This window comes from Streptopelia decaocto, assembly GCF_964273445.1.
Source record: "Streptopelia decaocto genome assembly, chromosome: 1".
Lineage (NCBI taxonomy): Eukaryota > Metazoa > Chordata > Aves > Columbiformes > Columbidae > Streptopelia > Streptopelia decaocto.
In genome coordinates this window covers 40,245,770-40,272,519 of record NC_138663.1, presented here as the reverse complement: position 1 = coordinate 40,272,519, position 26,750 = coordinate 40,245,770, and the positions used below count along the sequence as shown (strand labels likewise).

Sequence of the window (26,750 nt, the reverse complement as noted above, 5' to 3'; positions counted from 1 at the left end):
AAAGTTAAAAAAGAGGAAATCACAACAAGTAATAAGGTAGCTTGTTCCAATAGACACCTCATGGACTTCACTTCAAAAGGAGATGCTAAAGGCCCAGAGCAGAGCTCCTGCAAGAGAACAGGGCCAAGCCCAGCCCAGAAAGTCATATGGTGATACGATGTCTCTCACTTTCCTGAACAACCCTGGTAGCCAATGGAGATAAGCTCTTAACATGTCTTTCAAAGTTTTCTATTCTATTTAGAGCTTATATGCCTTGTTAATGATCCTCATTTTACTTCACCCATTAATAATCTGCTTTTGGTGGAGTTCTCTCAAAAATTTGACAATGGGTTATTTCTGCTAATACTCTGTCTAGCTGGCAGCTCTATTTAGGTCAGCCACATTGAATTGGACTTTACCAAGAACCTATATCCAGGATTATTTTTCTCCCACTGAGACTAACAAAAGGTAAGGACATTTCTCTTGCTGGGTCTGATTTGTTTTTAGAGTTTTTCACTTGCCTTTTCTTCTTTCTCCTTCCTTCCTTCCTTCCTTTCTTTCTTTCTTGAGAATGATAAATCATCACTTCCTTGCTGACTGCCAAGGTCCCACATGTGAAAAATTCAGGCAGCTTGTTTAATATAAACTTGCCTGAGCAGTGGTTATGCAGCAGTGTCTACTTCTCAGGGTTCAAATAATTTTTAATGTGCATTTGCAGTATACTTGTATCACATCTGGGCATTCACTCAGCTGTGATTTGAAAACCTAATCATTTACATTATTTCATCCAAAAGAAACTGGAACAGAGAACAGACTGTTTGATGGCCATGACTTTATTCTCTGCACACTGTAAAGTAACAGCTTAATCTGTTGGATGAGGCATTCCACTAGCAAGTCAGAATTGTGTACACGGTGATCGTGAACACCCCATGTTCTCAGGGAAAGAACTTCTGCACCCAAACCAGAAAAACCTCTTCTCCCCAACCCCTCCCCAATTCAGTTTTACAAAAGGAACCAGTGAGGGACATTCATTGTTATCCAATCCAGTGGATATTAATTTAGCTGAAGGGCCTGACCTTCTCTAACCAGGATGTCTAACAGAAGTGTAGGTACCTCAGAGAGCAGCTCGAAAATGGGACAAGTTGTTGTTATGGGGTGCAGAAAGAGGATCAGGACTCTCAGAATAAGCAAGGAAAGTAGCTTCTCAGACTCCCACACCTTCACCACTGCTTTGTTTGTACAAAGCTTACAGGATCCTTTCCCTTCTCATCTGGTATATCCATACAGTCCATACCCACAGAAAATACTAGAGGCATAAACCAGAAACTATTTAGAAAAGTCAGGGTTGCCTTGCACCTCAACCTAAGGCCTCCTCACTCTCCTTCCCTACCTGAAGGATTAATGTGATTACCAAAGATCATTTAGTTCACCTGGGTGTTCCTCCTGCCTCTGAAAGAAAGGAGAAATGGAGCCCAAAGAGACTATGGGTGCTACCAGATCCCAAAGGAAGGGGCAAGGTGACCTGAATACTGAAGCCTGACTTGTCTGAGGTGCATTTCTGCATAACAAACCTAATTGCAGGGAGTTATCAATACTTAGCCAAAGAAGTGAAAGGACAGGGAGGATTCAGCAAGGTCTCAATGAACAGTCCAGGATTTTTGCTCCCTCTCCATCACGGATGTGAAAAATAAGGGAAAAATTCCTCTCCTCTTCAAAGGGTTCCCTTTCATACCAACATTTCAAAAGATCAGTTGCCAATAAATTAATACAAAACCAAAACCACCATATGTCCTGGGGGCAAGGGAAGATGCACTCCCCTCTTTCTCCCTGTCATGTCAGAAGAGCAGCTCCAACATGGGCCTCTTGGGGCATACTGTGCCCTCACAGGTGCACTGGTGTGACATAGTTGGCAGGGAAGAGACCCAGTTCCCCACGCAGACGTCCTTTCCACCATGATGGGTTGGAGCTGTCCAGAACCTCTAAGATGTCTCCACTGCGGAAGCCCAGCTCATCATGCTCCATAGCATCAAAGTCGTACAAGGCACGGACCCATAGTGTTCGCTGGAAAGGAGATAGAGACAGGGAATAATGAGCCAGAACTCTTAACAGTCATCCTCCTGTCACCCCTCTTATGCCTCAGTACATTTGTTCACCAAGAGAAAACAAGCATGCTGAAACTGAGACCATCTTGCTGTTTTAACCAGGAAGTGGCCAAGATGCCAGGAAGGAAGGACCAATTTACAGGGACACCCAAGGGGTGGTGTTTGGGGTCTCAGCAGCCTCAGTATATTTATGGGTATTCGCACCACAAGGTGAAAAGTCAGATTGAGAGTAGGTCCTCAGGAAATAGTGTTCACGTGGCTCTGTCTCCTCTGCTGTGGCAGCCATGTTTGAAGCCAGTTATAGGAGCATGGAGAAGAGCTCCTGCCTGAGTCCTGCTGTGCTGTACACTCTAAGTGAATGGCTCCAGGGAGGTGAGCTGCTGCTTGCATGGATATAGGAATGTGTCCTTGGCCAGCAGACTATGAGGGGTACACCAAGAGAGCCAACATGCAGGAGAGTCTAGTGAGTGTTGTAAAGGATGATACTTGCTGTTTCAGGCACTTCTGCGGCATAGTGGATGCTACCCAAGTTCAGTTCCCTGAGATCAAAGGGATTTAGGAACCATTTCGGTGTATCACTTTATTTGGGGTTTGCACTTCAATGAGCACTATGGTCAGGTTTTTTTCTTATGAGAAACTGATCGTAAGAGACATTGCAGTCAATCTCCCATTTGGACTGGAAATCAGATTTTAAAGGACATAGTATGGACTTATTTTCTGGGAAAATTTTGACACCCACACAATTGGGAGGCATATTTTGCAGGCACAGATGAAGAGATCTGTTTGAAGACCGACTAATTTTTGCTAAATCTTCCATTTAGGGCCCAGCTTAGATGTGGCTCCTAGTTATTTGGCTGGACATATAGACCTTCCTATAACTGGATTTATGGTTCTAGATCACTGATTTGGTGTGGCAGGCAAGGGCATGTTTTTATTCATTGCCACAGCCTCTGAGAGATACAACCCATTGTATTTTGAGCTGGATTATAACAAAGTTTTGGGGCTTTTGCCAAAAGAGGACATGTCCCTGTTTCCCAGTTTATTCCAAATTTCCTAATCCAATCTGTCCTCTTTCTCTCACACTTGAGAAATGTCTGCTGTCTTTCCCTTCTCTGCTTGGATCTACGTTCTCTGATTGTTCTCAGCTAAACTGTACATTTCCTCAGGGAAGAGGAACATGGCTCAGATCACACTCCTAAAAACTGATGGAGAAATATTTTGGAGTTGGCACTGGAATCATGGGCTGAAGCAGAGAAAGACACCATGCTCTGTGCAAGCATTCACAAAGTGGGAATTTGGAGAGCAGGTGGTTACTTAAGGTAAACTGCCAGGTATGGATCCAGGTAGGGGAGCAGTCCGAGATGTCTGCAGAGACATAACTGGATCACGCCCACATCCACTGTGATAAGAGGCACTGACAGATAAGAGTGACAGAGAGGTGAGTTCCACTTTGATGGCATAGCAGGTCTGAGAGGATGTGCCAGGTGCAGACAAGTAGAACTGAGTGATGACAGGTCTTCTCGGGACTGAAGCAAAAAGTACTGGAAGAGACAGTGTGACAATGAGTGTACTGAAAGACAGAAGGAGCGCTGCAGCATGGCACAGTATCATGAAGCAACTCTCTACAGCGCTTAGAAAGAGTATTGTACATTTAGCTTCTGTGCTTAGGAGGGCCAGGCTGTGGTGGCAAAAATACTTGATAGTCCCTTGCACCAGTGAACATGAAGCCCTTCTAGGAAAGATCAATACATTTTTAGAAATGTCTTCTGCTGGACAGGACCCATGCTTGATTGAAACCCACAGGTGAGCTTGGGCTCATTCACAGATGCCCATTTTGTTGAGCTCATGCTATGTTCCCTCTTCTACTAAGTCTGCATGTTAACTAAGACTGGGCCTAGAACTATGCTCATATAACTCCATAGTCCTACCCTCAGAGTGCCCCAGAAGCAGACTCAAATGGCTGAGATAGAGACTTGAGACTTAGAAACATCTTCTAAGATATATCCTGACAGGCTTAATGCATTATTACTCATGCAACCTCTGTGCAGGTGACATTGCCCAGACTGCTTGGCCAGTGCTAAGGGACCCACTGATCTGGGCAGATGGGGCCCTCCAGGTACATCACACCTACCGGTGTCTGCTGGTACACTGGGTCTGTGTGTCTCCGTTGCATGGCTACTGCACTTCCTTGGCCATGATCCCTTAGTCCATGCAGCCCACCTCTCCTGTCCAGACTCCCACCATACCTGTCCTAGAAAGAAAACAGCAAGAGAAAACTCATGTATATGTTGAAATGTATAAATGAGGGGCTTTAAGAATCAATGGTGGCCAGGGAGTCAGGGTCCAACTCTCAGTAAATATCTTGGATGTCTGTTTCTGATACAGGCCTTGTGCTGCAGATCTGCAAGCATTGTCCCTCATGGAAGAAGTCAACTTAGACTGCTGTGGTTTGGATTTTTCTTCTTAGAAGTTGGAAGTTGAGTGTCCTCAGCTGTGTTCCACAGCTCCTGGGAAAAGTGGTAAGGGAGGGGCTTTTTTTGGCCTCTTGGACTTTTGGAGAGTGAAAAACCATGCTTGCCAAGGAGTCTTTTACCAGTTTGGAGTGATTACGCCCTGTCCTGCTCACTCCTTCCTCTTTCTCTGTTCCATACGCTGGTGGAATGGCAGCGATGCTGATGCAACTGACTGTATATCTGAGGACTCACTACTTAACTTTTTTCTGGGCTGCTCCATGCTATAAAGTACAGGGAGCAAGCCTGAGAATCCAGTAGCCCAATTAACCAAAGAAGAAAGAGACGAAATCGGGTTCAAAGAAAAGAAGCCATAACACCACACATCTGAAGTCATATCAATGCAGATCAGCCCAGGCAGATGGAGAGAGGAAGCAGGCAACATCTAGGGAGCAAGTTCCTTTTTGTCTGCACAGCTGAGAGTTGCTAAGTGTCTTCATCCCTCCAGGCCCTTAGTGCATGCACTAAGCCTTTTTTTTTATGATAACGGTGTAACAGAATCTGTTATCGTGTTAGCTCAGGTTGCAGCAGTGCTTCAGTGACATGGGGTCTGATCAGCTGTGTCAATAGAAGGGATGAAGAACAACAGCTTGCGCTTGCTGTTGCTTGTAAACAGCTTTTGTCCTCTCCTTCTTGCTGCTTCCTTTCTTGCACCCACTCTTCCAAAAACTCCCTTGGCCTCATTTGTTCCATTGTCAGCCTAAAAGGCTGCTGAGGCTGCCTGAGACTGGAGCACAACTTGCATGTCACCTGTCTCTGCCAGAAAGTGACTGAACTCACTCTGACTTTGCAGCTGCAAGACTTACTACATGGATACTTCATTCCTGTGAGTGTTTCTGCTACATATCAAATGTGACTCATGCACAGACTATACTCCAAAGATTCCAGGCCCTCAGCTTTGCCAGAAGCTGTATTATCCCATCAGAAGTCCCCTGACAGGCAACACTGCTTGTCTGATGAGAGACCAGACGTTTCATGATAGCCCCTGGCCTTGCTATGTGGGAGCTCTCACGCCTTAAGGGACGTGGTTTTGTATTTCTTTCCTTCAGTAGGACAAGTCCTCTCCTTGGATGATGCTACAACGTCTCTGCCTACAGATATGAGTCAACCTCAGGAAAACTTTTTCCTCCAAAATTAATCAGGAAGAACTTCGAAGACAGCACCAGGTACTGCTGTTGTCCTCTCCATTCCTATGCAAGCAAAAGAGTAAAGAAACCTCACACACACCAGGGATGCAGCATGATGAAAGAGTGCAGAGAGGGACCAGAACAGGGAAGAGGACAAGGAATGTTATAAGGAAACCAAACTCTGACAGGGCTACCATAGTCATTTCTCATCCCTGTGATGTGTTTTGTGGTGCTGAATGTCAGTAGCGTAACTCAGAAAAAAGAAACAGACAGCAAGGGTTAATTTGTCCTGCCAACTAGAGAATAGTTCCTGAAACCATATATGTGTGTTTGTGAAAGATTTGGGAGTGTTTTTCTGCACTCTCACTGGATGATACTTTGTGTCCCTTCCTAAACAAAGCAAGAACACGACACCATTCCTTGTTTTCCAGTTTTTGGGAAGGAGTCCCCAAAACTCCATAGGAGTACTCCCAAGTTCCTAGTGAAAGGACCACTGTACACTGACATCTATTTTTCGCCAGTTTGTCAATCAGTTACGGATCACAGAACTAAATAAAAGCCCAAATATTTATTACATATTGGAAGAGCTCTGCAGGCCAACGCCATCATCACGGCTACTCCCATATGAAGATCTAACTGATTCTGCTTCCTAAAGCAGGTTCAGGGTGGCAGATTTTTGACAGAGTGACTGTTCACTTGCTACTGAGAAATTAAGGCCAATGTTTCCTGTGCCTGGGATTGACGTCCCAGTCCCTCATTCCTGGTAGTACCTGCTGCTGCTGCAGTATGGGCATAGGATGTTCTACATATCTCTTGGATAGATAAGGGTGATCTTCTCCAGCTGCTCCCCCCAGGCGGAATCCTTCCTGGCCCATCCGTTCCAGGCTGCCACCGCGTCTCTCCTGGTGGAAGAAAGATCACAAAAGTGAGGTCAGGTTTTGTTTCCCACCACATCCTTGACTGAACCTTGGCAATCATTGCACAGTGATCACTACCACTACCTTCTACCTTGAAGGCTCTTCCAAAGGAAAGATCCTGGCCCTCTGAACAGAAGGACAAATCAGGAATCCCATATTTTAGATCTTTGTCATAGCCATTCCCCACCTGAAGAGTGATGGGAGGTGTCGAGCTGAAAAGGTGGCCACTGATGTAAGGACCGGCACAGGAGCCAAGCTCTTTTTGGAAATACTGCCCTTAGATTTCATTTGTCTCTGCACTGATATCTGTATATTACTACCATTTTATCCTATGGCTGTAGCATCTAGAAATCTGAATTGTGAACAGAATCCCCACTGTGATGAGCGCTAAACATACCCTGCTGAGCCCATCACCATAACAAATGTACAGAGTGTTTGCCAAAGCAAACTTGACTCCTGTTCTTTCATTTGCCTGTCTGCATCTCGGAGCAAAAGCTGTTCTCTTTCCTTTCCTGCTCACAGTCAGCCCAAACAGGTTTTTTTTTTTTTACTGATATACATGCATACAGTCTTCCTTTCTCCTTCCCCTGACAGTTCTTCACTGTGATCTCTCTCTCATGGGTCCCATAGCCCCTATTTTATACCTTACTAATGTATTTTTAAAGCTCTGTGTAAGTGGTCTAGAAGGAGAAAACAACAAAAGCCCCTTCTTCAGACTGAAAAATATATCATCTCTCTTTTGGAGCCAGCAAGAACGACCCACACGCAGCCTATAAAACTTTACTGCTGCAGTGAGCAAGTCACGTACTTTCTGCCTTGCCTCTACCTGTACATCCTGGTAATTTAATACCAGAATCCGCTTCCCAATAAAGCAGGACTTTGGTTACTGGGGTGACCAGGCATGTTCACTCCCAGTACTGTGTATGCAATGCATAGCAGCCTTTACTATGTCATTTGCTTGCTCCCCTGGCACAAAACCAGGCACTCATTGGACTGGGATTTCCCTGAATGCACAGCTTGTTCCCATATCAGCTAGGTTCTTAGCAGTACTTTTCAGTTTCTGCCAGCCACTGCTCCAGGTTCTGCCCTCAGTTCCTCCACACTCCTTACTGTGTTCACTCAGTAACAGAAGATCAATGATTCTTCTGAGCAGACAAACTTTCAACTGTGATAACAGCTGCACTCTGGATACTAGGAAACCAGACTCAAATTCTTCTCAGACCTATCAGTCAACTGTGTACCTGCCCTTATGAAATCTAGACATTTCAATAAGGTAAATCCTGCTCCCCTGGGGTATGTAAGGCATAATTTCAGCTCTGGGGCCTTAGCACATCTTTAGCAAAGCGCCTCTGTGCAGATTTGCGGCACTGCCTAATGCTATCCAAAACAGAATCAGAAAATTCTGCTCCTTTATTTAACTGTACATACCACTGAATCCACTAAAAACCTATGTTGCAGGTCCCAGCAGTGTGGTGGTGTGATTTGGTTTCCAAGGACAGACTCTACGCCCGCTACACTGAGACATTATTATGGGCTGAATTCCTTGCTCAGAAAGGTTTCTTATTGGGAAACTCCTAAGGATAGTTCAGGTTTACCTTATCTTCTTGGCTGTTGTCCCTCAGGAAGATCTGCTTCTGCCTGGAGATGGAAGTTGTCTTGTAGTAATCCACCAGCTTGTTTAGGGAGTGGAATTTCTCTGTCCACAAGTAATAGTTACCCTTTGAATCCCTCATCACTTTAAAGTGTTGCACATCATCTTCATGCCTGGATCCAATTGGAAAAGTAAGAAATCATCAACCAGATTGCACTTTTATCTTTTTTTGAAAAAGTCTTTTCCAGAAGGGTACCAAAGTTTCTTGCTTGGCCAAATCTAGATTTCTGGAAAGTAAAACAATGGCCGTCCTGGTGTGTAGTGGACCTAGATGTGGCTCTGTATTTCAAACTTACTCATCAACTTTCAAACACGGAGTGCTGCAGGGCTGCCCAGTCATAAAGCACTATCAGAACAAAGCACAGGGTTTTAAAGCTTTTCCTTTGAAATAAAAGGTCAGAGAAGCTTTCAGGGCCACAAACGGCTAATAGCTTTATTCCGTACTTTGTACAGGAGACAAAGGTGCAGTTGTAGTCTCCCTACTAGCCTCTTCAGGTTCCTGTTAACACCCAGTCTGCATTAACTATATGCGATGTATTATACCTTTGCAAACCACGTGCATCACTACATGCAGACATAGTCACCTGAAACTACATGCTGAGTTTTATTATTGCATAACATCTAGTGTAATACCATTACTACTGGTCATCCACCCTACCCAAAAGAAAAAGAAAAGAAGGAATTATTAGTTGCTGTTCCAAGCCAAATTAACAGTTTCAACCTTCTGCCCCTGCTTTCCCCCCACAACTCTCCTCCTCTTACCCATTGTCTGATTTGGGCAATTCCTCTTTGCACCAGATGTGATCTGGTTTTGGTACCCACCTCCTTGCTCTGTGCAACTCTAGGAACTTGAACTACTCATCTCAGTGGCTGCATCTGCAGAAATGAACTAAGAGAGGACCGGGCAGGGACTGAGTGCTATCCTGGAGTCCTACAGTCACATAAGCTGCTGAAGTGTTAGCATGGTTTTGGTCTAAACCAAAAAGCCCTTCACCAGGTAGTGCTGGGCCATGGTTTGGGGGACAGAGTGGACCAGGAACTGTTCGCAGTGAGGTGCTTGAATACAGCTGTTCTGTGGGGTGAAGAGGATCTGAACTCTGCCATGTTACTTGATCTCAGGGCCAGAGAAAGAGCCTGATTGTACTTAGTTTATTGGTGTTTGTTGGTGTAGATGTAACAGAATGTTTTCCTGAATTCCTGCCAGATACTTTTTGAGATCCATGAATCAGAAAGCGCACACATGTCTTTTCATTGCTACCCGCGACTCTAATTTGAAACTGGTTATCAACTGTTCGACTGAAAATTGGGAAACCAACCATCATTTAAGACCTCTGCTTTAAAGCAAACACTCTGAGAAGAGTTGGGCTACAATAAGTTGCTGAAATGCAGCGGGGCTGCAAGGAACTAAAAGCCATTCCTGTCCAATGGCTGTTTAGTGACCTGTGGGAAATAAGTTAATAATGTAATAGTCATCTCTTAATGGGTGGTAGTGGAATTCTTGGATTCAGTAATCAGAGCTGTCAGGGAATTAAAACAAATGCAAGGCGCATGTTTTGTGCTGTGGGAGATGTCCCTTGTATCACTCTGGTTTGCTGCAGCTCTTTCAGAGAAGCAGGTCACTAGGGGATGCAGTTTGGGAATGGGGCATTCACTGTGTCACTTGAAAGGGGGCGGAAACATTTGAGAATCAGATGCCTAATTTGTTCTCATTCACAATACAGCAGCATTGCCGGTGACTGGCAGCATGAAAACTTCCCAAGAAGCTTCATCACATTAGGAATCCTGCCAAGAGAAGACTAGGGACACCACTAAACAGGAAGAGAAGCAGGAAAATGTCATCATCAGCAGATACCTGACGGAGATGGAGAAGTCACCATGAGAGTTCTGACTGGCTCGAACGATGAAGGAGCCAACTCCTTTGCTCATGAGGGTGTTCTCTGCTTCGTGGCGGGATATTCTTTCATCAAACCAGCTGCCAAATGGGAAAAATCATGGAGACATGAATAAGGAACGTGAATTAAGGTGAGGAACAAAAAAGCTGAAGGTAGGAAGAATGTGAATAAGCAGGGTGGAGAAAAGACAAAACAAAAGGATCACAAGAGCCCACATGACTACTCCCAGTGGCCATGTACACACTAAGTTACAGGGTTTTGATGGGTGCAGACCATTTTCTTTGAGTAGTAAAAACACGTAGATGCAAAGAGAACAATGTAAGCTTTGGCCTGTTAAGAAGCAACACTCAGCTGAAACTGTAATTACAGGCACAGTACAGTAAGGTGTTAATCAAAGAAATTTTAAATTACAAATGTGTATGTATATGTATACACACATAATTCTCAGACATATATATAAAATTGCTTTTGTTAAACTGATTGAAAATTACTGGGCTTTGATGGATATATAGCAAAGGACACACATAAATTTTTAGAAGAAGCAAGCCATGAAAGTTTTAGTACTAATAAATTGGTTCCTGCAAGAGTTATAATACCACAAAATCCCAGAAACACAGAATACATAAGCACACTTATGTAAATTTAGTCAAGCATAACAAATGATAGTATAAAGCACTGGACAAATAATGAGAAAGTCACCATAAATAGTAAAATAATACAGTGTCAATAGGAATTTTTCAGTAGAGAAAAAAAAAATCATGACACTTATATATGTCAACTCTACAGCTAATAAGATCTATAATCTGCAGTGTTCTGCTTTTATGTAATGCTTAATTGCCTGCATTGCATTAAAATTAAGGACTGATAGTTTCACAAGCTCTGTACTTTCCACTTTTGAGTTTCATTATGCTTCTCCTTACTATCATCAGAGTTTACCTATGTATTATTAGCAAAGGGAAATCAGACTTTAATCAGCATTGATAACCAGTCTCAATGATTACTTGACAAGACAGAGATGGGGAAAAAACTAGCCCATCAAAAATAGGAGACAGCTTTCTTCCTTATGTCTGGTTCTAGCATCTAGCCTGAACTCTTCAAAGTCCAGACCTGCGACTCGTCGAAAAGCATCAAAGTGGAAATATTGCTTCACAGCTCTTGCACAGAGAAAGCATAATGAGAAAAACATGTGTGAAAAAAGAAGCCGCTAGTGTCCCTGTGAGATGCCACCACCCTGTGAAAGAGCAAACAAGAACAACTGACTGGGAGATTGCATCCCCCTGAGGCCTGAAAGCACAAGCCCATATTTGCACAGCAAACTAATTGTGTCCTTTAGCTCGAACAAGCAGGCTGGCTTATGTCCAAAAAGGCAGGAAAGTGCCACTGCCAAAGAGGACAGTGGCACTTATTTGCACCCTCAAAATCCGTGTACACTCTCAGTTTGCCTGCTCAGGGCACCAGTGTGTTACAGCCTGCAGTACTGGACTTGGTGCCTCCTCTGCCTGTGTGCTCCTGAAGTGCTGCAGCACGTTTTCAAAAGGGGACAATCAGAGGGGCTTCAGGGAGCACTTCTGCCATCTGAAAGGAAAAGGTTGTAAAAATGCCACGCATTGTCATATTTATAGCACAGGGCCGGAGAGCACATTTAACATGTATTGAAACACCTACCAGTCCCTTCCGGAAGTGCAATGTCAGCTACTAAAAGGTAAGAGAGGAATGAAGTGACGTACACGTGTCCTCTCACAGATCTGTGTTTGGCTGTGCAGTCACGAAACGTGGAGAAGGGTGCGTGTATGTGGCGGGGGTGTGTGCGTCTGCATGTGTGTGGGGGCAGAGTGGCGTGTCTGGTCTATCGCCTCTGTCAACCCACGAGTAACAGCAGCTGTCACGTTTCTCGTAGCATCGCACTGACCTCTAGTGTATCGAGGGAAACTCACACCCACTTCTCTGGGGGGAGGGAATGCGGATGGCAGGGTGGGGAAAACGGAGTTTTTGCCGTCAACAGTCAAGCAGGGTGGTGGTGGGGGACATTACATTTTTTGTAATTAAGTTTCAGAGAGATGTCTTGCTCTTCGTCTTGTGCTCAGTCTCTGTTGCCAAGACTTCACATCATGCCTATTCTCCTTCTGTCCTAGGAGAGCTAAATGCAGTTCCTGCCACATCCCAGTGACATCCCTCTGAGCAACAATAACAAAGACACTTGGGAGTGATAGAGAGAACTGAGAACAATCCAGCTCTGAGAGAACAGAGGATGCTTCAGGCTAGAAATAAGGTGCTCTGGCAGAACTGCATATAGCGTTACGGCAATCCTTGCCGGCCTTAAATCATAGTATGTTATAACCAGTGCTTCCTCCGTTGTGCTGTCTTAACAGCACTCTGTGAAAACGTGCAACGGTGGTGCACGCAATTTCCGTGACACTTACGGGGGAACGTGAAAATCAATGAAGTTCTTAGGAACGTAGCCCTCTTGACTCCGGAGCTCAGCCTTGTACCAATCTTCCTGGGAGCTCAAAACCTGCAGTGGAAAGATAAATAGAATGAATGTGTCTCCTGAGAAAGGCAAAAGTAACCAAGATTCTGGCAAAAAGCTCAAATTTCTTGTAAGAAGAGAGCTAAACACATGCTCTACTTCCCACCCATCGTGCAGCAAGGCTAGTGGCCGATGACCACTTCAGAGCAAAGCCATAAAGAAGGCCAAGTAGAATTGGGAGGATTGATTGTTAACTTTATCCCTTCATCTGAATGCCTGTCCAGGTGGCTGGGGATGCCATCTGCATGTCTCTGATGTCTGTGAAATGAAGAAATTCAGCTCTGAAGGTCTTAATAAGGATTTAAGGAGTTTTCTGTGCTGCTTTTAATAGCTGGTACTGGAGCACCTCAGTTTCACAAGGGAAGAAAAAAAATCTGTGAAAACTCCTCTGACATGTATGGGTACTGAGGAATATACAGCTATATCTCGGTGTGTGTACACTGTAACTGCACAGATGTTACCATTTGCTCTCACATGTCATTTTGCAAGAGATTATATAGTGGGCTAAGTGTTCCACTACCCTGAGATTTGCCAAGGTACATAAAAGGAAGAGGCAAAAAGTATTTTAAAGCCACTATTACACTTAAGAGATCATAGGATAACAGGACACCAGCCCACAGCACACATTGGAGAAGCTTCAAGCGTGCTAACATTAATATTGACTGTAATGGCCTTTAGGGACTGTGCTGCTGACCAAGGACTGCTCAAATTCACTGCTCCATAACCGATGGTCCCTGGTATAGCCCTAAGCTAGAGGAAAGAGGTCAGGGATACAACCACATTGTGAATTTACTGCAAATGTTGTGGTCTTCGGTGTTTTGTTTGACATTCCAGTTCCCGGGACAGAATTCCACTTTATAAAGTAGAACATGTTGCTCTCCTCCCTGGTTTTGGAGAGGAGCCTGAAAGCATGAGCCATGACAGTTTTAAAAGAAGAAAGCATGTGGACAAGGCTTAATTTAAAATCTATTGTTAACAATAATAATACTTGTTTTGTAAGCCAATCTCGTGTTTTGAGGAGCCTAACACACATTCTATCTGCTTGGTGTTGGCAACAGGATGTTACTGTCTCTGGAGTGGATTCTCCATTGCCTTGCCTGCCATGTAGGCCTGTTTTATGCATTTGGGTGAAGAAAGGTTGGGGAGTAGAAAGCTGTGGAGTTCCCTGCCTGTATAGTCACTGCTTCCCCCATCCCTCAGTTCCAGATTAATCTCTCTTTTGCTGCTGTGGCCAACCAAAGGGTGTGATAGGTACTCCCTACTTGCATTCAGGCCCTGCTCTGTTGGCAGCAAGGTTTCCAGAAAGACCCACCTGCTGGTTCTCAGTGCAAGACTGGTAGGTTTCTCTCAGTGTGTCATCCTCTCAAAAAAGGATGTGGGGTGGGTGAGAGGGTGGATTTCCTCCTGTCACTGTTGGTTGAGGGCCTCAGGTTTCCTGTTTTCTAATCTCTACATCAATACTGTTCATCTTATCTCCTTTAAAAATCAGAAAAGACAGCCAGCAGGTTGTACAGGCAGCAGGAGGGGGCTCATGATGGGGTATGAATGTATGTGTGCATATGCCAGAAGGAGAGATGTTACTCAGGCTAATTTACTGTTACTATTGCTTGAGCAGCTAAGGTGTTGTTTTGTTTACCTCCAGGACGTTAAACCAAGAGGCAATCTGACTTTTCTGGCAGTGATGCCTCTGTGACAACTAGTAATTATATCGATGTGTACTGATATTTCACACTTCTCATCAGTAGCTTCCAATATACTTCGAAAGGAAGCTCTATCTTATAATGATTTTACAGGAAGGAAAACTGAGGAACAGAAGAAAAAGTGATCTGGCTAACACCATCACCCCAGCCAGGGACTTGATGAAACCACAGTCTCCTGAGGAAGAAAATACCAGGTGAAGATCATGAGATAGTAGGTACATGGGGACTACTCTTGACCTAAGGAGGAATTAGGAATGAGATTGTTTGTCTGCACTGAAGAGAGGCAGTAATTTCTCCTGAACATTTCTTACAGCTGTCTGGAAAAACTTGGTCTTTGATCTTAGTGAGTTCTGGATGCCATCAACTTTTCTAAGCTTTGAGAATTAAAAGGGCAATAACATAAAAAATGGTGGTGATGGAAGAGACAAGGCTGAGACCCAATATCTGGCTCTTAACTGGAACAGCTGAGACTGTACAGGGAGGTAGTGAAGACTCCCTGGCTGAACAAGGGTTTAGATCTTATTGTTACACAACACCCCTTTGGACAATGGAGGAGTTAAGGCCTTAGAGAGGAGTTATACTCAGGCATTTTCAACTGAAATAGAACAGCTACAATGGGGGCTGAGAAGTGGATAAATAATTAGGGTGGAGAAGTGTGTGACTTCGTTTGTGGGAGAATGAGAACTGTTCTACCATAACACATACAAATCAACTTTAAAGAGACTCTCACATCATCTGTATTGTATATGATCAACTCTACTTCTGCCACTCCCCCTCTGCTAAATTCCTGCGAGGGTGTATATAACATTATTAGCCCAGTACTGCTTAAACTCTTTCATTATGGCTGTAACAGACTGTTTCATGGACTTCTCCTCTTCTATTTGCAATCGCCTGAATCCCTTGCAGCAACTAACAGTAATTACTTACAGTGAAAAGTTAGATATAAGTTCTATAAGGCACGATAACTATTTTTAGACAGTTTAAAAGTTGGAAGTAAGGAAGACAGCAATCTCTCTGGACCACACTCATCCTGCCTGCCTTTAGACATAGTCATCCTAAATGTAGTCACACAAGACTACCTATATAGTAAATGAAAACAAACAGGACCCTCAAAATCTGTCTACCAAGGAACTGGGATCTGCCCCAGCAAAGATACTCACCTTTCCCTGCTGACTACTGGAGGACTGTAGGGCAACTAAATTCATAGTTTAGGGACTGAAAATCAAGTGGAGTGGACACAGACTCAAGCAACCTGGTAATTGTTGGTTGACCTATAGCAAGCCCTATGGGAGACAAGTATGCTGCTTTTATATCCCATTTTATAGACATCTGTGTTTATCTGTTTCGTCAAGGCAAATAGAAGCATAGAAAGATCTGGCAGCACTCTCAGAAATGCTGTTTAGTCAAGCCTGGGGCTGTACTTACCTTCAGCATATCCCCAGCCTGGAAGCTCAACTCATCCTCTCCAGAAGCATTGAAATCAAACTTGGCGATGGCTTCCATACTGTGTCTTGGTGGCAGAGCAAAGCTGGAAGGAAATATAAACTTGTCAACATATATGAGCTGCTGAGACTGCTGAGTCTAGCCTCTAGAAAGCTTATAGGCAATGCTGTGATTTGTATGTGGACAAGCATGCACCAACCATTGCTAGACATTACTTACTAGACATCAAAAGACAGCAGGTACATGAGATGAAATGGCCAAGAGGTTATAATAGCTCATCGTCAGTGGTTCAAACAACCCACTGTGTATGCTCATTCCAACACATCTGCAGCAATCTCATGGAGAAGCTCCCACACATTACCCAAATAAACCGGTAGCAGGGAAAAACATTCTGTATAGACCAACCACCACTCTGTCACAGCGCCCAAAAAAGCCAGCCATGCAACAGAAGAATGCATTTACGCTCTGAAGTGACTTACTCTTGAGGTACACAGTGAGACACATTGCGGACAAAATGAACAGCCTGCAATAAATATAATTTGTTCTTGGACAGGGGCCACAACACTGAAGGTTGAAAGAGACTTTTCTCTGTGATGGCTTAGCATAGGTGCCTGCAACTTTCAGCCAGGAAAATCTGCAGCAAGTCTGTATTCCCTATTTCAGAGCAGGCAGAGAGTGAAACTATAGCAAAGCAAGGCCTGCTTTTCATCAGCAGAGCAGATGTGGCAGGGGAAGCAGCAACATGAGCGTCGCTTCTTCACCACTTCCTGCTCACGTAAGTCAGATGTAACCCAGCAGGACCACTTCTATACTCAAGAGTTACTCATTTCCCATGGCTGGCTTATGGAACCTGCAGCCCAACAGTGAGGCTGCCAGTGACAAGACAAGAAGCATAATAGCTAGGCAGTGCCACATCAAGCAAGTGTATTGCTGGTAGTTCCACTAGCCAGCTCCAATGTAGAGGCAATTTTTATGGTTACTAAGGTAGGTTCACCTGGAAACAATGACCCTGAAGCCAAAAGCTCCATTACCTTACTTCACCTCTTGTAAAACAACCCAGACTTTACAGCTTGAGAAGTGTCAACTTGCCTGATCCAAAATATCAGTCAGAAAGCCCTAAAAAGAAACTGTATGAACAACCCTAGTTAGGCAGGCTATTTCTTGTCTCTGTTAGGACAGACAAGATCCCCAAAATATAAGGTGCTGATACTGAGAGAGCTCCAAAATTATACCACTTTAAAATCAACAAGCTACTGTAACCCTCCTTCTCTGCAGTGCCTGCTGTAAGCTTCCTCCTTTGACAAACAACCCAGGGATTTAGCTGCCTGTGTACCAAGGATCCAGGGCTCAGCTCTGAGACAGTGCAACTTGGCTTAAACTGCTGAGAATGAGCTGGGAGAATGTCTGCAGGGCAAAAATTATAGACAGAGGTAGGGCTATTGAGAGAGCACCAGCAGTAACTCAGGGATTCAAGAGGAAAAACACCAACATGGAGAGATATAAAATCTCAGAGAAAAAAGAAAACCACAGGAGGTTTAGTTGGGAAGGTCAGTCTAGATGAAGGCCACTCACGAATAATTGGGATCACTGAGTTGAGTTCTCAGTGCCATCGATCCTGGCAGATGGCAACCATGGAGGCCAGCTCTTTCCTCCCAGTTGATGCCTGCCTCACCAGCCAAGACCCTTCAGCTGCCTTCACATAGGTGAGGAGTATGGTAATGCTTAGCCTAATATTTCATTAAATCCTAGTTAGCTTCTGTGTGTGGCGTGTAAAGCAGTTTTTTATTGGGTAAGTTGTGTCACTAGACTGAAGATGCCTGAATAAAGTGGTCCACAAGAAGGGCCATAACATCACTGGAGGTTTATCGCATCTCATTTCTAACGATAAAAAGATCTTCATGTGCTTCCTATTGGATACTATTAGCACCTTCTTTTTTGCTGCTTACAGGTGATTTCGTATTCATGTGACTGATGTGAGCTCTGCAGAACCACGGCAAATTTTTTAGCACTCCACAGGCAGCTTTACTTGTTCAGCATGAACTCGCCCTACAGCAGCTGGGGTTGTTTCAATGTTGGGGTCTCCCAGGTAGGTTTGAGTACATAGCTCAGTTGTGATCTGCTACACACCTGCTATTCCAGCCCTCTGCCTTAGGGTTTTGTCAACATACATCAATACTGAACTATAACACCCTGTTTTATGAATGCACTTTCTTCTCAGTCTTCAGCTTTCCAGCTATTTCAAATATTTTCACGCCCTCTTCTCTCCGTCGATTTACTGATGCTCTTTCATTCTTCCTTTAGGTACCCGTTGTGGATTTGCAAATATAGCTCAGGTTTGCTCACCGATTGCCCCACTCTTATTCTAGGCATTGGTGTAACTCTGCAGATGGAACTCAGGCCTGATCTAAGACCTGTCCTCTGTTCTTGCACTGACATTTTTTGAGCTTCAGTCTACAACCTCCCACAGCCAGTGTGAGCCCCTTGTGTGGTAACAGAGCATATGGGTATTAAATTGGAGGGGAATTAACCATTGAGGGAACTAGTTAAACAATCATACTCTTTCATTGAAGAAAACTGAAGGAAAAGACTAAAGGAGCGTTACTTTAATACGGGATGTTTTATCTTGCAGCGGTGGGCTGCCACAGAGGGATCAGAGCCAACAGTGCAGATGAATCCTGGAATTCCTAAGTGCACAGCATTAATCCCAGCTTGAGGAAAAAAAACACACTTAAAAACAATAAACTGTTTAAATACAAATCCTGTCTTTGATTTTTGCCCTTTAGTCACAGAAGAGACAGTGGGGGTACTCTCTGCAGGGGGCAAGAGGGGAGAGAGTGTCTCATTTTTCAGTAACCCAAACTTTAAAGATGTTATGGGAGATGTGACTGCCTCAAAAGGGGAAGGGTATATGAAACAGTTAAAATCTCCTCTCTCATCTCCTTTTCAATTTCAGCAATCCCAACTTCGGGGAGAGACCAGGAGACAGATACCTCTTCAAACAATCTAACACATGGATTAAATGTGCTTTTCATTGCCCGCGGCTGGATTTAGAAGTGACTCAAATACCATACACAGTGTTGGCTGTGTTGATAAATCAGCAATGCAGTAATGCTGTGGCCTTAAGCTTTTCCCCCCACCAACTACTAAAGCAACACTAGCCAATAATCCTGTCTTTGAACTCCAGCCTACCACTTTTCATCACCTGAACTTCAAACCAGTTCTGTTTTTCTGATCCTGTTCCTCTCTCCATCTGTAACTCAAGAATCCTCACTCCGCATGGGTCAGAGCTGGGGCCTCAGGAAAACTCCCCTGCCAGGGGCCCATTCTTTCCCTCTCTGCATGTGCGTGACTTGAGCACCACCCCATGACACAGAGAGACAGGAATTTTTTCATTATTGTCATAACTTACATTTCTCAAGCACCTTTTATCCCAAAGGACAGCACTGCAGTTTGCAGAGAGACAGATTATGCTTTTAACTGCCTGGGGCAACTCCTTTAAGCTTTCGAGTAACCAAGGACAATTTTAGACGGTGCATAATGTTCTGTGTGAAAACCACCTTTGTACAGAGCTTAGCATGAAGCCTATACAATGTTGAAAGGAGGATCTTTCAGTTCCAAGTGTGAGTTGACCAGTACCCTCCATTTTGTGCTGGCTCTCTGCATGGAGGTAAAATTTTCTCTCTGGTTCCCCATTGTAACAAGGCAGATCCAAGGGACATAAGGCTACTGCAGTTCTGTGGGACTGGTGTAGCAGAAGGTTCATAAAAGGAGAAGCTAAAAGCAATGTGGCTTTGAGAGCACTAGGCAGGTATTTTAGTCTGGCAGAATGCCATTCCCTGACCAAGAACATCAGCATCTCTCTGTTGATGAAAAGAGCCAAGGCCTAAATCATGTCAGCAAAGAACAGTCTGACAACAGCATCCCAAAGAGTTTAACACCATCACCCTATACCAAGTTGGGTCAGTTATTCAGTAATAACAACATCAGGAATGGTCACCACCTATGAAGAGTTCAGCACTCGGGGACCGCTCAGGCTTAGCCCTTCTCAGTCTCACATACATCACAAAAAGAAGGCATAGTTGCAACAACATGCCCGCTTAATCGGGCCATATGAATAAAAGTTTTAATTTTGCAGCTCTATCCAGCGAGGCTTTGCTCTGAGATACACAGCACAAGCTACTGTGTCTTTCTTCGGCTCTGCAAGAACAACCTATTGGACTGATGAGCAGCCAGGGACAGAAGTGAACTCTGAACATCTGTACAGAAAATTCAGATGACATTTCAGCAGAAACAACGGAGAAAGGACCTGTTATCTATTAGAGCTGTGATAGATAAAAGCCAGCTAAGTTGCATACAAGTGGCACAAGAATATTTCATTCCAAAAACACAAACCTCTTGCTATGGAGTTAATGTGTAGCTTCACTGACTGTCAGTGATAAGAGGGTAAAATTTGTAAGGGAGACCAAGTCACTAAAACACTCAGCCCAGTCGCATTTGAGTCTTGGCTATCCTGCCATCCAGAGCAACGTGTAGCACTTGGGCTCAATCTCTGTGCACAGACAAAATAAGCCTCCGAGAAACCGGATTCACAGAACAAACTTTCAGGACTCTATAACCACCAGCAGTTGGTATGAAAGGGCCCAGAGGTGCTTAATCTCCCTGGGGAACCTGGGTTTTCTGTGCTACTTCCAGTCATGACAACATAGAGCTGTGCAGCACCATGGGAAACCTGTGCAACAGCAGCCCTAAAGAGAGTAGCACCATACCACACAATATCATGAGAGTATAAACTAATGAGTCTCTGCTGTGCTGGAAAGGTTGGTGTGGAGGATTCAGGTGGGGGGAAGCACCTCTCTCTGTTTGCCCACCTCCTCCCTCAGTTTCCAGCTTGTTGGATTTGACTGACGCACAGGGCTTTAACCTGCAAAAGCACTGCCCTGTTGTGGAAGCTGATGAACAAGACGGCAGTGGGATCCTATGCTCTTCCCTTACCACACAGTACTTTACCTCTCCTTCCAAAACCCTCCTTTCCTCCTTAGTCCCTTTGGCACACAGCTCCCCCCATCAAGTCTCAGAGCCACGTTCGCCCCATACCTTGTGCAGCCGTCCTCTCCTCTGGCACTTTGCTAGAAAGCAGGAGGCGCATTATCATCTAAGGGAAGGAAGAGGAGAGCTCAGCCTATATCAGGCTCCTCCCTGCAGCGACAGTGTGCCACATCAGTAACGGGTCCACGTGTGTGGACGAGGATAGTCAGGAGCGGGCATGGGCGACAGAGGCAGAGAATAGTGTCTGCCACAGGACGGAGTGGGGCATGGGTAATTATCAGTCTCTAATTTGGAAATATTTGGTACACTGCATATTTAAAATGGTGGTGTCAGTTCAAAGGACCCGTGCAGGCTGGTTTAACAGCTGAAAAAAGGAGAGTACTGTCCCTCAACACGTGCAAATAAGGAAAACAGAAGAGAGCACGGATCTGGTAAGTTGAATAAGAAACCATAAGTCTGTTGAAAAGCATATCTTGAGGAACAAGTAGCTGAAGACATAAAAACATGTAATAAAATTATTTTCAAAGACAACAGAAGCAGGAAGCCTGCCAGAGTGTCTGTAAGGCTGACAGATGATTGAGATGTAAAAAGAGTGCTCAAAGAAGATAAGGATGAAGCACAAAAGCTAAATTAATTCTCTGCATCCATGCATCTTCTGTGGGGATGTAAGGAGGTCCCCACACTGGGGTTTTCTTTGGAGAGAAGAGCCAGGGGAACTGTCTCAAGCTGAAGAATTGGAATAAAAGGTTTTAGGAAAAAAAATCAGTAAACGAGCAAGAATAAATGATGCAATATTTTAGAAATCTTGACTGAAATCTAAACCGAACATGAAATAGTAAAGGCTGAGCAATTAAACTGTGATATCCAATGCAAGACCTAACACAGCCTCAGTACTAGGAGAAAAAGCAGCAAAGACAACACCAATGTTTGAGGAGTGTTTTGAGAGGTTGCAAGGGGCATGGGGTCTAACTTGAGTATGGCTGAAATTGGTAGAAACAATAATGAAGAAAATAATTGCTGGGCATAAGAGAGAAATTACATAGCAATTGCCCCTCACATTGCTTTTGTAGAAGGAAGTGATACTGCAAAAATCTGATTGAGTTATTTGAAGGAGCTCATGAACATGTGGATATGGGTGATGGCGATATAAAACTTGCATTTCTAAATCCTTTTTGATGAAGTCTCTCAATGAAGACTCTTAAAAAACCTCCCAAGCTCTCAAAAAATAAGAGGGAAGGTCCTATAGAGGATTAACAACTGATTAAAAGTTCAGAAACAACTTGGAAGAGCTATTCAATATATTCATAAATGATCTGGAAAAGACAAAGTGCCAAAGCTTAATGATGAGAAAAAAAACCACAAGGTAATACAAATTAAATCTGATCACAAAGACTTGCAGATGGTTTTCAAAATACTGAGATGAATCTCAGTGTTGATGACTGCAAAGTAATGGACGTGGGAATAAACACCGTTAACTATATGAACACAGCAATGAACTTAAAATTAGCAATTACCACTAATGAAAGATACCTTTGAGTTGCTGCGGATAGTTCTATGAAAGTGTCTGCTCAGTGGAAGTGAAAAAGGCAGGTTAGGAAATGTCAGGAAGGCGACAGAGAAGAAAACAGAAAGCAACGTCATGTCACTCTATAAATCCCTTGGGCACCTGTTTGAATATTTGTAATTTGAATATGGCAGCTAATTCTCATCCCTCCATCTTGAAAATGAAGATAGTAGCATTAGAAATAGTAAAGAGAAAGTAATCAAGGATGACCAAAAGAATGGAAAGTTTCTGAACAAGGAAGGACCAAGTTAAACAGACTAGGATCCTTCACCCTAGAAAAAAAAGTTGACAGAGGGATAAATGCAAAAGCAATGTAGAAAATAATTAGAATAATGTAAAAGGCAAATAGGAAATTTGTATCCAGCATTTCTCATAACATAAGCCCTAGGAGCTCATTCGCCAGAGTGCTGGGATCTGGGAGGCCATAGTGAAAGCAGTTTTGCCGTGTACTTGCCCCGTTCTTACTCCCCTTCCCCAAACTGCTGTTGCTGGGTGACCTGACCTGATTAGTTGTTTTTTTTTATGAGCCATGGTACTTCACAAAAAACACCACAATGTGCTAAGACAGTCAGCCCAGCAGCAGGCAGTGGTAGTTCCCCGCCACACAACCCTTTGGGGAGGCAATAATCTGCCTGGAATACCTGTTAGTTAACATAGACATAGACTGTCAATTATGAAGCACTCAAACCAGTGAGGAGCAGCAACAATGAGAATTCACTCTGAAGAGGATAATTCCCAATATATTTTGCTGAAAAAAGTACAGGCGCAGAAAGCAGGGGGCCATAAGAAGAGTACAGCAGTTAGCTCTTGTCATGTAGTGAAAAGTTTACTTGTGGCTATCACTGTGCACATCAGGAATATAAACTACTGTACAGGCAGGTGGGACACCAATCCTCGCAGTCTTCATTTTAAACGATGTTCATTCTCCTGGTCTGTAAATGGCCTGACAGATTACATTATGTTACACACTAGAATGACCTGTTTTCTCTCCTTCTACCATGATGTGATCTAATGGGCCTCCCAGCAAGAATGCTGCTGTGAGCTGTCACTCATGCTCGCTGCCTGACAACTGTCTGGATTCCGGCTAGGTATTCAGAACTATTCCATGATAATATTACATCTATTTAATGTCAAGCCAGAAAAGACCTGGATCTCTGTACCATAAACAAAACAGTCAATAGTGGCAAGCCCCTGATAGAAAATAACTCCCTTTTTTTCCCTTCTCCATTTCTATATACTCCTTCCCTGTCACAGTTATGGTAGCATGTTAACCTCTTCACCATGTGAAGGGTTTTAGACTCCATGTTTCCATATTTTAGCCCATGTCTATTAGATAACTGGATAAAACTCAACCCAGGCAGACAGGTTATTCCACAACTACCTGCTGCAGACTTATGTCATCGTCTAATACTGGCACAATCTAGATGAGATAGCTCAACCATGGCTATGATACAATCTGGGAAGACCTGGGTTTAAAAAGCTTGATGCAGATAAACTTACACCTGCTTTTACACTTAGGTGAATGACTGCAAGACACATCTACACTTACATGTGTCTGAAAACCTGTCTGAAAGCTGCCTAAGCACACATTGTCTCTCAAAAATTTTAGTAATTTCTTGCTGGCTTGGAGTTTTCAAGAGAAAACAGTTTCTACCCAGGAATCATGGGAGCAGCCAGAAATAAAACAAAAGGAAAAGAAAAAAAGGTTATTTCCAATAAAGCACATAAATCGAATATTTTGCCTACTCTGAATTGTTTGGGTTTATAATATATAAAAGATTAAGTGGCTAGATTTTGTTTGCCCTCAACGTAAACTAGTTCCCCATGTTCTTAATTAGTTTGCCTCAGGAAAGTAACATTGCCAGTAAGGGAAACAGAAGTCCAAGTGTGGAAATGAGGGAGATTTCAATTGCTATATTTTGTTGTAAGCAATAACTCAGCATCTGTGGATTCAGGAGCATCAGGGCTGTAAATCCACATAAAGCTGAATGTTATGAATGGAAGCTGTCTGGTCTTTCCCCATCTCCCATCTATTCCTGTCCCTACATTCAGATATGCTCCACACACAGTAATTCATCCTCTCTTGCTGCTTTGCTTTCTGCAAACAGCTGCTCAGGCTGCCCGCAGTGACAGGTCATTAGTGGGCAGTTATTTTTTTCAGGCCGGAGTGTGCAGGAGTGGCAGTGCTGTAAAAGCTTCTCTGCCGAGCTCCACACACTGATCTGGGCAGAGCTCTGTCCCAATTTGCTGTGCTTCCTGTCAGCAAAGTTTGTCCTGAAAGCTCCGCACCTTGTCGTGTACCTGCAGTGCTCCTGTTCGGTCACGTCCTAGGATTTTCAAACAGCTCAGTCAACAGCATCAGCTGCACAGCTATTGCTGTTCTAGTGCTGGTCTTGTCACCATCACCCTCATAAACCACATTCCGTTTAGCTGATGTGACTACAGCTTACTGTGCTTGCACATGTGGTACAACCATTTCAATTAAAGGTGTGAAGCCATTTCTCTTACAGGAATAAGCTTTAACTGTAAAAGCACTGTTCTAATTCTACAGTTGTGCATGCATTAGGTGGGTATACAACTTCAGCTGCCCAGTACCATCAATATAGCACTATTTATTGCATGGAGGTGTGGCTTTAATCCTGAACAACAGTGTTAATTTGCTATTTGATTTACGCAACCCTTCCCATCATTCTGCTAATTCATCTCCAAAGATAGCCCCTACCATTCCAGCTGATGAGCGTCTCTGCACTTCTGAGAGATTTTTCTTTGGGAATATATTGCTATGATCCTCTAGTTTCCTATTCTAAAGAAGTACTGCCAAACTTGATGATATTAAATATTTTCTTCAAATCCCTCCAAATCTGCCAACTTTTTCTTCTGCCATTCCCCACTCCATAACTTCTGATCACTGAATTATTAGTGTCTCACTAGCATCTTTCTGTATTTAACCAGTTAGGTTCTCTATTTTCTGCATTTGCAGGGTGATTACACCGAGCCATGCTCATGACATCCCAGATTATCATTCTGACAGCTACTACAGGGTCACAAGAACTGAACTGTCACAGAACTGACTGGATTAGCAGGGCAGGAAGAAGCAGATTAAAATGGAGAAAGGGAAGATTTGACTTTTCCTTTAGCATCAAACAATACTCCTGGATTTCCATAGACTTCCTTTAACTGCTGCCCAAGTCCAGACAGATGCAGCTGCCTTACAGCTTCTGCATTGTCAGCTTCTCTGAGGACATGTGGCAAAAGCATGCCTGCAGTGTTGTATGGTGTTCTGTGTCAGAGGTTTTCAGCTTGGGCCCATGGACTGCCTTTCAAGGATCGGCAGATGAGACCAAAGAAGACGCATCTCACTGTCAAGGAAGCCTCTGTTCACCGCACAGTAGTTTGTGTCTCCACTGGGAAATCTAAATGAATCTGCAAGCCCAAAGAAGGTTAGAGACCATGGAAAAAGACGAACCTAATGTGCTCCTCATAAGAGCACTTTTTCCAAGCCTGTGCTACATTTATCTCACCTAAGAGCTAAAGAGGGCCAGTTACTCAGCGTGAGAAACCATGGATCCTGCAGCCTGACCTCTGCTCTGGAGTCTTCCCCCAGCGGGACTAGTGTCTGACCACCCTCAGCACTGGGAGCCAACGCCACCACTTTCAGAGACCCTTAGGAGTTAATCAGTTAATCTCCACCCACCATCATCTATGGTCTACAAGACATTACGCCAGCGGCAAATTTGGCACATCTGGCTTTATAATACATTGGGCTAATTCTTGTTTACAGTGTCAAAATTTAAAAAAAAACAACAGCCCTGTGAAGACAGAGAGAGAAGCACTGCTATTGATAGAAAAAGAAGCTTCTTCCTAGTCTTTACAATTCGTTTATTACCATCCTTTCTGAAAACTAACAAGTAGCAAAATAAGTCCTAGAGGCTCTTGCAAGGGTACCCTGTGCATCCTTGAAAGATAAACATGACAAAAATACAGGAGTCAGACATCTAGGCCATTATGATGATAGCTAATTTTGTCATCACATTATTAGAATTTGAACTACAGATAAGCTAAGCGGGGGCTGCATGCCTATCAAGCCAAAATCAACAAGGACTGCATGAGCTGCTGATTTTCTTCTTTGCTGCACACAAGCGGTAGAAGGAGAAAGGAAGCGTGAGAGAGAAAAAGAGACTCTTCTTTAGTGATTTGAATCCAGTGCTGGAGTGTTCAACAAAACATTCCTTTCCAGGATTTAAATTCTCCCTTTGATGAGCACCTAGTGACTCAGTGGGATTTGCTAAGCT

At 43.8% G+C, this 26,750-nt stretch overlaps 1 protein-coding gene across 3 annotated transcripts in view; it reads right to left on the bottom strand.

Annotated features, from left to right (window-relative positions):
- Positions 1–697: 697 nt before the first annotated feature.
- Positions 698–26,750, bottom strand: part of GRAP2 (GRB2 related adaptor protein 2) — a 42,180-nt gene continuing 16,127 nt past the window's right edge. For 2 of the 3 annotated variants that reach the window (XM_082052750.1, XM_082052751.1), the window contains exons 2-8: positions 15,831–15,933; positions 12,599–12,690; positions 10,139–10,258; positions 8,231–8,399; positions 6,489–6,620; positions 4,213–4,332; positions 698–2,040 (exon numbers count right to left, since the gene is read on the bottom strand). In XM_082052750.1, the coding sequence (XP_081908876.1) occupies positions 1,861–2,040; positions 4,213–4,332; positions 6,489–6,620; positions 8,231–8,399; positions 10,139–10,258; positions 12,599–12,690; positions 15,831–15,908 (891 nt within the window). In that variant the 5' untranslated portion in view covers positions 15,909–15,933 and the 3' untranslated portion in view covers positions 698–1,860. Of the gene's footprint in view, positions 2,041–4,212; positions 4,333–6,488; positions 6,621–8,230; positions 8,400–10,138; positions 10,259–12,598; positions 12,691–15,830; positions 15,934–20,942; positions 20,988–26,750 lie in introns of those variants that run through there. The other variant, XM_082052749.1, reaches the window with a different exon arrangement.